This window comes from Nanorana parkeri, unplaced genomic scaffold (assembly GCF_000935625.1).
Source record: "Nanorana parkeri isolate BGI_ZX_2015 unplaced genomic scaffold, ASM93562v1 scaffold425, whole genome shotgun sequence".
In the NCBI taxonomy this organism is placed as follows: domain Eukaryota; kingdom Metazoa; phylum Chordata; class Amphibia; order Anura; family Dicroglossidae; genus Nanorana; species Nanorana parkeri.
Genome location: NW_017306693.1, coordinates 919636 through 930108, shown reverse-complemented (window position 1 = coordinate 930108; position 10473 = coordinate 919636). Strand labels below are relative to the sequence as shown.

Sequence of the window (10473 nt, the reverse complement as noted above, 5' to 3'; positions counted from 1 at the left end):
TATATATATATAGATATATAGATATATATCTATATATAGATATATAGATATATATAGATGTATCTAAATAAATGCCCATGGGCTAGTCAGTACTTACATTGAGCCACACTGGGCCAATGTGAGTATGCATAGTAAGTAAACCTGGAGCTCAGCATTAAACTTGACCTTTTTATTTATTTTAATCTGTGCACGAACCCTAACGGTAAGATGAAAATGAAACCTTGAGACAGGGAGCACAGCTTACCTGCTCCATCAGTTGGCTTTCCATCCATGTGTTGCCGTAGTGTCCAACCAACTCCTTTTTTGTTGGTAATCTGGATTCTGAGAACCCCTGCTTATGAGCAAGTAGAGCTATTCCCAAACACACCCATTGCCAACTCCTTGCCATCTCTCACATACATACCAATATAAAATGTCCGTGCCAAGATGTTTCCTTCAGCCAGCAGATTCAAGCCTACCTTGTGAGTTTGAATGAGGTAGGTAATACAGGAATCTTAGAGACAGATGAAGTTACGTAGCACGGGCTGTAGTAAATGCAGTAAAAGTATGAGGTACTGTCAGGGTTATAGCTATAGTGGATTCCAAAAAACTCAGTTTAAAATAAAGAACAGTTTCAGTGTTTGCTGTGAAATCATTACCAACTGCTTTCATTTGTTATGCTATTTGTTATGCTATTGCATGCTATAAGAGAGAGACTTGTGAAGGAAGGATTTGGGTCCAAAAGATGGGTTATTCCGTGAGAGCTGTGCATTCCAGTAAGAAAGCCTGTCAACATTTTCTGCTGCTTCAGAATAAGTATGTTCTGTTCTAAAATGGGAAACTCGGATAAATCTGTTGCCTGCCGTTCCTTTGTCAACTAAAAGAATCATTATGAAAATGTATTCCATTGTGTCTGGTGTGAGAGCTCCTAAAACGAGCCAACAGTTCAGTTTTAAGGCAGACAGAGTTATATGCAAAAGTGTCCTGTTACACTCCTTACCTAAATAGAAAGACAATACACCTGTGCACCAGGCGGGTGCTTGAAGTGACCATGGATGGCACCGTGTAATATCACAAAGTCCAAAAAATGTCCCCAGCACACCATTTCAACATAAAGCAATACGGTTTTAATGACACATGGATGTGTCATTAAAACCGTATTGCTTTATGTTGAAGTGGTGTGCTGGGGACATTTTTTGGACCTAAGGCAGACAGAGTCTCAGAAAGGAGCAGGAATGTGATTGCCCATCAGCTCAGTTTAATGTCCTCATTCTCAAATGTGATTTGTTTTGTTTTTTGTGCTGATGATGGTGTAACTTTCTGAGGCTTCTGATGTGGAGGTTGGTGGGTGCCATGTGCCCTCTGGCATGTGCTGCAATCAACTATGGCCAAGTCTGGATGGCACCATCAAATGTTTTGAATATTTGCTTGAATGAATAACACGATGAAACATTATTTTTTGTTGGCGGCCATTTTTAAGTTCATAAAGTATTTGTGATGTTTTGTGTTTTCTACTTGTATGACATTTGAAGAACTTCACCAGCACACCAGATTAATTACTGCATCAAATGTTCATTTATTGTCGTCTGCCGTCTCTCTTGGTTGCATTTTAAAAACAATATTGTGCCGAGCTAATAATCATACATATCTAATAAATTGAAACATATATAAATGAGTCACATATAAGAGCCTTCAAACAAATGAGGCATAAGAAATATCTACACACATACAAAAAAGCAATATAGGCAATATAGGCAGAGCTCCTGATGTCACCACGCTGAGCCGGACGAACAGTTTTCATATCACTTTGCTGCCATTTGTCCTGCTGGTATGATCCAGCAATACCCAATGCCTGTACTGTTTACACCATTGTGAGTACGCATTTTTTATATAATAAATTGCATTTTATTGGACGTTACGCACTATGTCCTTGTCCTTTTTCTCTTTCCACCTGGATTTATACTGGTACCTGTGATCTGAGGAGACCTTATCGCCTTTTTCTGTGCATGGGCTTCCCTCCCCCATTAAGAAGGGAAAAAGTGCATTTGACCTAGCTCTGTGGGTCTACCTCCCCAGGTGAGCATTCACTTGTTATCATCACTCACTGGGTGGAGGTGAAGGTCTGCCTGCATTGTGTGATTATCCTTACCTGAGAGTTATATGCACATTGGCTGCGAATCATCTGAGGAATTTTTTGCACAATCACCATTGTTTGCGTTTGTTTTTGCCTTGGGAATTTTTTTTGCCTATATTGCTTTTTTGTATGTGTGTAGATATTTCTTATGCCTCATTTGTTTGAAGGCTCATATATGTGACTCATTTATATATGTTTCAATTTATTAGATATGTATGATTATTAGCTCGGCACAATATTGTTTTTTCACATTTTACAGATATTTAGTTATATCCTTAGTGCTTGGTAGCTCATATTTCCACATTACACTTACTGGCGCTGATCACCTTTATTGTTTAATAAATGAACATTTGATGCAGTAATTAATCTGGTGTGCTGGTGATGTTCTTCAAATATCTTCAAGTGGCAGCGCCATCCGAGGTCATTTCGAGCTCCCGTCTGCATATCCATATGGGAATCCCGGTAAGGAGTGCAGCAAGTATCTTCCTTTTTCTACTTGTATGATACTAACCTGGAGATTTATAGAACAGAATGCCCTGGGTGTCGGGGCTTCTCAGTTGCTCCATCAGATATCTATAGGTTCTTTATAAACCTGATGCAGTATTAATAGGTTTACTGGCATGACCAAATTTATTTAAATAAATCATCTTACTGAACCAGCATTGAAGACTTTATTGAGCAAGAGTACTCGGCAACCTTAACATATTTGGTACCAAAAGTAACCAATGATAAAGATTGGAAGGCACGGGTATACTTTGTATTTCTTTGAATACATAATGTATGATGTCCATCTGTAAAAACTTGAACATATTCTGATAAGTAAAGTTCAGAAGAAAGCAAGATAAAGAGTGATGTGACATACACTGCTTAAATATTTAGCATTCTTCTCTCTCTCTCTCTCTCTCTCTGCACCATATTGCCTGGTCTGTGCCAAAAGGGTGGTACAGTGATTGAGCCGGGGCCCGACAAATCCCAGGATCCAGGTAGCCAATGCTTCTTAAAAGTTACAGTTTGTGCCTAACGTTCGAGGTTTTCTCTAGTTGTCGTCAATGGAACTGGCTCCTAAATTTAATATTCTTTTATCCATCTCTGGGTTAAGGGGTTAAATAAGAACAAATCACAACCCACCCCAGATTTAAGCCAGTGGTTGTCAACTTAACCGTTGCTCCTGACCGCTCCAAAGGGCTGCATGTAATATTCAGTATATTACAGAAGACTGTCAGACTTCAGACATACCAGCGGCAACGATCAGAGACTGCTACACAGTTGGTCTGGAGACTGAAGGCACAGTGCAGCAAATAGCCATATACTGAGGATATGCTTCATGAGACTTCTAGAGCTCACTGTCTTTAAAGCCACTTTACAAATTATTGCCTCCGCTGCTGTCTGCTAGGATCTACACAAGGCCGCAAGTGGCCCTCGTGAAGCAGGTTGGTTACCTGAGGTTTAAGCAGAAACCCAAATTGTGTGGCTCTGCCTTGTATATCTCCCCCCAAGTCTTTCAACAAATACTCAATGACTAGTGCCTTGGTACTGGATAGGTGGCACAGCACTGGAAGGTTGTTGAGGATTCAGATATAGAGTGCAGTATTTTGCATCTCTTTCTTATGATTTGTATGGCAGTATGGATCCTCTTTACAACTGGGGCAAAGCAAGATCTAAAATAGCCATTACACACAGATCAGTTTATTCCAAAAGCCACTTTTTCTTGATCGACAAGTGGAAACACAAACAGCTGAATGGAGCCTCATAGTAGACATTGGAAGTGCTGTATATGTTCTTGATAGAGCTCTGTGTTTACTGTTGAAAGTGATATTGAATTCAAAATGCTTTTAAGCGATTTCAGATGTATAAAAGTTTTAGTTTCCTGCAGAATCAGCTGGTCCCCTGAGCACTGGCCCGGATATCCTGTTTTAGGGTGGATCATTTCACTTGCAGGGTCCTATGGAGCCACCCTTGTGTGTGCTAGTAAGCTGTGTGTGTCTCTCTATACACACACACACACACACACACCCACACACCAAGGCAAGACACTTCCTCCTCCAAGCTAGTAGATGGACAGTTCCTGGAGACTGCTCTGTCCCTTATCTTATGCAGATCAGGAAGTTCAGGGAAGTAGAGCTGAGAGAGTATGAGCAAGCTGTTTGGAAACATGACGACTGTAAGTGATCAATACTTTGCCGGGCGATTGTATATTTGTTTGATCTGGATTAATTTTTTTTTTTAAAAATGAGTTTTTAATACTATTTTAATGTTGTCTCTCTATAGCCCATGTTGAGAATGAAGAACAGTATACACAAGCACTGGAAAAGTTTGGAAGCAATTGTGTCTGCCGAGATGACCCTGACTTGGGGACCGCTTTTCTAAAATTCGCTGTCTTCACCAAGGAGCTGACTGCACTTTTTAAAAACCTGGTAAGCCGGACATATTTAATTTGCGATGTGCAGTTATTGTGGATGATGATGTACTTACTGTGAGTTGTATAATATGGAGGTTCAGTATGTTTACAGATGGGGCAGTATTTATTATCCAGTGGGTCCTATTAATATGTGAGTTTTATCAGCCAGATGCATATCATTTTACCTGTGTTATTACTTGTTTTAAAAACTGTTTCATCTCCTTTTGAAGCACCGTGATTGTGCTTTACTGCTTTTCTCATCTCAGTGCAAGTCTATGGAATTGGAGTTCTGTTAATAGACTATTACTGAAAACAATATACGGTTTAGGAGGCTTTTACTGTAACTAATTTTCTTACAGCTACATGCAGATTGCACTTTCTGACATACAGATATACACTAAGTGAAGGATCTGTAGATCTGTAAATCCAGTGGAGATTATATCAGAGATTCCCCATAAAAGGTAATCTGTAAAGAACCATGAAAAATGTCAGCAGTAGCCAGATGCAGATCCCCTTAGAGTGGAACACCCCATCACGTAAAACTAAAGGTGCTCTAATAGGCAATTAATACCTTCAGTTTAGACATTAGCTTTTGGCCCTCCGTCTTCAGTATTCCCCTTTTTACTATTGGCCATTCAATACCTTGAGCAGCCGCTCTGATCATTAAAGACCCTTCTCAATATTGGCCAATCGATACTTTAAGCAGGCTCTCTGACCAGTAATGGCCCTTCTTACTATTGGCCAATCAATACCCTGAGCTGCTGCTCTGACCAGTAATGACTCTTCTTACTATTGGCCAATCAATACCTTGAGCGGCCTCTCTGACCAGTAATGGCCCTTCTTACTATTGACCAGTCAATACCTTGAGCGACCTCTCCCTACAGTAATGGCAGGGAAAAGGCCAGCATGATGAAGTTAATTATTGCTGAGTGACCTGTCTTTAAAGTGAATACTACTTTCAGTTTGGACATTGGCACTTGGCATGCAATCTTCAGTCGTCTTCTCCTTAATATTGGCTAATCGATACCTTTGGCAGCCTCTCTGACCAATAATGAGGCACGGCAGGGAACAGGTCATCATGTCGACTTCCTTGCTAAACTTATTGTTTCCTTAGTACAGCTCCCTGGGTTTGGATGCTCCAGGGCTGCTTTGGAAGGTAGCTGAAGATGTAGGCAGGCTTTTCTGAATAACTGCCTTTTTAAAGTGGACCTGTCCCCCAGATGTCACCATCAGAAACAGAAAGGTGCCCCTATTGCCGCTCTTGTCCAGAAAAGCCTCTTTAGTAAACCCCTTGTGGCTTAAGCCCTTATGACTCACTGCCCTACTATCCAGTGGAAGTTCCTTGCTGGCCAGTAATGGCATTCTCAAGGGTCAGCAGGGATAGCATGTTGGCTAAACCTTTAGTTTAACCTAAGACTGCAGTGAGTTGGTTGTAAATTGTCACATGACACAATTTTTGTAACATCTCAACCGTGCAGAAAAACCACCTTGCACGTCATGTCAAGTCAGCCACACCGACCGCTCCTTGCCTTGTAATAGCTGTTCATAATCTGGTGATAGCAATGGCTGTAAAAATGGGCACTGAGCTGAGGTGCTCCATACATATATTCCCAGTCGGTGGAAGAAGGGCTGTACTGCTGTGACCTCTAGGTTGCATGCCATGTTCAGTACGTGGCTGTGGATCGTGTTCGGCCCCATGTCCTTACCAGGCCCCGGTCAGGAGAGCATTCCATCTGTATGATGAGCAAAGCACACACTGTAGTCGAGTTTGATGCTTTTGCAACACAGTCGGAACTGCATTTATACTTCCTGGCCTGCTAGGCCACTGTCTTAGTCTGCTTACCATTAAGGTAAGCCTTAATATTACACTAACCATATTAGTTATCATACAAGGCACACTGAGTATGTCCCTTGCGACCCGTTGTAACCAGCAACAGCAGTGGTCAATGGTTTTAAATCCCTCTCTGGCATCTTGACTTACTAGTGACATCTCTACCGAGCATTGTGTCTGCTCTGCTTGCGTTGTGTTTGTCTAGAATGTACCCTGCTGGTTGTTCTATACACACAGTGTAATAAAGAAGAGTGATGCTTGCTAAATAATGAACTAGACAAAACTGACTCATTCACTCAGCATTGTCATTGAATGTGTAGACTATCACTCCGTACAGTTCATTTAAATGACGCCGCATGGGAGCTGTCCAGCATGGCGTTGCTTTCATCATTTTGTGCCATGCAGATTGCTAAGCACTGAAAAATAGAACAAACGCTTCTCCGATCTGTCCTCAATTCCGAAGAAAAATCATAATAGAGGCTTTTCAGGGAACAGCAGAGAGAATGGCTTTATACTGTCCCTGCCTTTTGTTGTTCATTTTTCTTTAATACAGTTCATTACTAGTCCTGCTCTTCTCCTGCTGCCTTCAGCCAATACTCCCAGCATATGAATATGTTTATGGATACAGTCAATCTCTTTTGATTGAATTGTATTAGATTTTTGAAGCTTAAATGAGAACTATGAGATGAGTGATTTCCATTCACCTCATAGTTCTAGCCGACCTGTGACAATGAGACTGTCACAGGTCGGCTCAGTAGATCGGGAGGTGAGCGAACACATACCAGGTTTGCTCACCTCTCGATCCTGTCACGGCTCTCTGCCGTGACAGGGGGAGGGCTGGATTCCCCTCTTCCCCGCTCCGATCTGCCAGCACTGACTGGCGGAACGGACGGGGGAGGGGGCGGGTACAGCTGGCTCTGCCTCTAGATAGGCAGAGCCAGCTGTCACTCACGCAGCTGGGCGGATCCCATCATCTACGTCGGGATCCGGTCCGGCTGCGGCGTCTTAGTATACCGCGAGCTGTAGCTCGCGGTATACTGAGCTTAGGGTAACGGGAGGACACAAATTAGCGTCCTCCCGTTACCCTAAGGAGAACTATGGGGAAAAACACTGACCCCATAGTTCTCCTTTTAAAAAATAAATATGCATTATATATATATAATTCTCCCTCCGTTTTATAGAGTGCCAACATATAACTTTAACGTTATGAATACCTAGATTCACATCATATCATATATACACAGCCTGGCCCAAAAAAAGTCACCACCTGAATTTCAGGTAGTTACGATCTGGGGTTGCTTCAAATGGTCAGGTCTAGGTTCAGCAACGTTATGTCCCCATATAATGAGGTCAGTTGCCTCCCTGAATGTATTCAATGACCAGGTTTTTCTATCAATGGATTTTTTTCTTCCCTGATGGCACATTGGGCATATTCCAAGATGACAATGCCAGGATTCATCAGGATCACATTGTGAAAGAGTGGTTCAGGGAACATGAGACATCAATTGGCCACCACAGAGCCCAGACCTTATAACCCCATTGAGAATCTTTGGGATGTGCTGGAGAAGACTTTACACAGTGGTCCGCCTCTCCGTTCATCACTCTTGGTACTGTTGACAGCCAGGGAAAAAATGATACGTCAAGAGTAGGGGTCAGCAGTGACAGAGGATCCACGCTTCCTTATTACATGTTTTCTTTAACCCCCCCCCCCCGGATCTATGAGTGAACTACTACTCCACAGTTGGCTTGTACAATAGCACTTGCTTACAATGCAATAGATAGGATAAAGATTCGCTCCCATATAATGAAGGCTGTATATGGTAATATTGTGTCACTGAACCAGCAGCATATCTGTGCACACTCGGGATTCCCAGTGCATGCATAGTCCCAAATACCCTGCGCCATGTCTGTGCATGTGCAGGAATATCAGGAACACTCCCTGAAGAGGAGCTACAAGATGGCGGTGCAGAAAGAGAGTTGGGCATGGATGAATTCAATCTCAAGAAAGATGACACTGCGCTCTATTACCTTTTTTTTTTTTTATTACAGGGACAATCTCTATAGTGTGCACTGCATTCCCAGAGAGGTCCCTTTGTACTCTCAGCATTCAGTGGTGTCTATTAATGTGCATGTGATGGATGTGATGTTACCTCTGTACAGCAGGAATTCCCTGTAGGGAAGGTGTTCTATATTTCGCTATCATGAGCTCAGATTGCAGCTGGTTGAGGCAGAAAGGTGAAACGGTCTAATGAAGTGTACTACATAGGGTTTCCCTATTGCTAGGAATTGATGTGCGGCAGCCGAGTGCTGTATCTTATCGAATGAATGCCTTTGTTTATGTAATGCTACCAGAGCATTCAGCTGACTTGTACAGCCTGTTAATTATGTTAATTTACTAGTCAGTTTCTGCGGCCTCTGTTCTACAGAACGTATTCTACAATTTGCCATGAAAAAGCAGCCCTTTTTAAGGGGCAGATGCTTGAGCATTGCGGATGCACCACAGGAGATCTTCTTTTTTTTTTTTTTTTGGCCACCCTTATTTGTATGAGACTTGCTGACTTTATTAGAACTTTGCTGTCACTAGTATATCTCTGCCCAGGACACTTTGAGAGTATTCCCTACATAGCCCATGGATTAGAAATACTCTCACTTTGAGGGTGAGCTCTCCAAAGCAAGTTCAAGGGCCCCACTGCCGGCAGACTTGTTTATCACTCTACTGGCCAGTGGCTAGACAGGGCCTGCACACAGTAGTTAGGCCACACTGTTATTTGTTTTACTTTACATTATGAGGACATTCACCTCAGTTACAACTGTTATTAGTGTGTTAGTCATTCCCTTGTGCTCGCGTTCTGGTAGGGCCGCTTCACAGGCAGCTAGGAGAACAAAAAGCGTTTACTTTGCTGCACCTATAATTGTTTTTGTATTTGATACCTGCTTAATTCTTGCCATTGTTAAATCTGTGTACTCAGTACTTCCCCATTAGGGCTTGTTCAAGCTTCAATAAAGCCTTTTGTATCACTACTGTTGTGTCGGTGAGCTGGGCATTCCAGTTTAGGGTGTTTCACTTCTGGGAACGCCAGGAGGACCCAACAGTCTAGCATCAGACCAGCACAGGGGGTCATTACTACAGCATATTGCATTTTTATTTATAAATTCTCTACTTAAGATTTTAACAAAATATAGAACAGATACGAGAATAAAAGGAAATAAGTTGCATATTGCATTCTTAGTGCGTCTTCCATGCATTGCAATAGACTATAATGTAACATGCGTTTCCCCCCCCCAAAAAGCACAAAAGATGCAGCATCATTGTCAAAAATGCAATATACCGCTCTGCAATGCTGCACAATGATGTAAAACTCTTCATAGATCATAATGGAACTAGATTTAGCATGCTGTGGTCCTGCATTGTAGCACGCACAAAATGCTATGGTGTGAACAGGCCCTTATATTTACAAAGCATAACAAAATGTTACATAAAGAATGATACATTTATATTCGGGATGCACTGATAGCTTTTTTTAAGATCAAATACAAGTACTTTCCATCAGGTACTCGCCGGTACCAATTACCGATACTTTTTCTTAAAGGGACATTACATTTTTGTTTTTAAAACAATACAGACTAATGATTTTAGAGCAGTTTCTTTTATAATTATGAAGAACTGTAACTCAATCCATGAGTATGCAGCAATGGAGAATGGCAACCAGCAATAGAAGTCTACATATCCCATCAATCCATGATTATACAGCAATGGAAAATGGCAACCTGCTCTGTGTGGGTCTGACCAGGGCTGTATTGGCGGCTACGGGGCTCTCCAGGGCTACGTTCGTGTCTCGCCATAGCTGCATGATGGACTCTCCAGGATGAATGGGTGGGTGCCGGGCTCTCCAGGGCTGCGTTCGTGTCTCACCATGGCTGCATGTGTGACTCTCCAGAGCTGAATGGGTGGATGCCAGTTTCTCCAGGGCGAGTGTGGGGCTGTCCAGAGCAGTGCCGGTCTTGGGAAGGAGGAAGAGGAGATGTGAAACCAGACCGGCACTGCTAAGGACAGCTATCACGAGGTCCCTAAAGCGCTAGACTGCCTGCAGTCTCCAAGTACTTGCATCCCTAATATACTGTGTATGGATA

The 10473-nt window shown here is 42.3% G+C and overlaps 1 protein-coding gene across 1 annotated transcript in view; it reads left to right on the top strand.

The window, feature by feature from the left end:
- The window catches only part of ASAP2 (ArfGAP with SH3 domain, ankyrin repeat and PH domain 2), a 193414-nt gene that overhangs the window by 70130 nt on the left and 112811 nt on the right, over positions 1-10473 (top strand). Inside the window, exon 3 of the mRNA XM_018559990.1 lies at positions 4382-4527. Coding sequence (XP_018415492.1) covers positions 4382-4527 — 146 coding nt within the window. The remainder of the gene's footprint in view (positions 1-4381; positions 4528-10473) is intronic.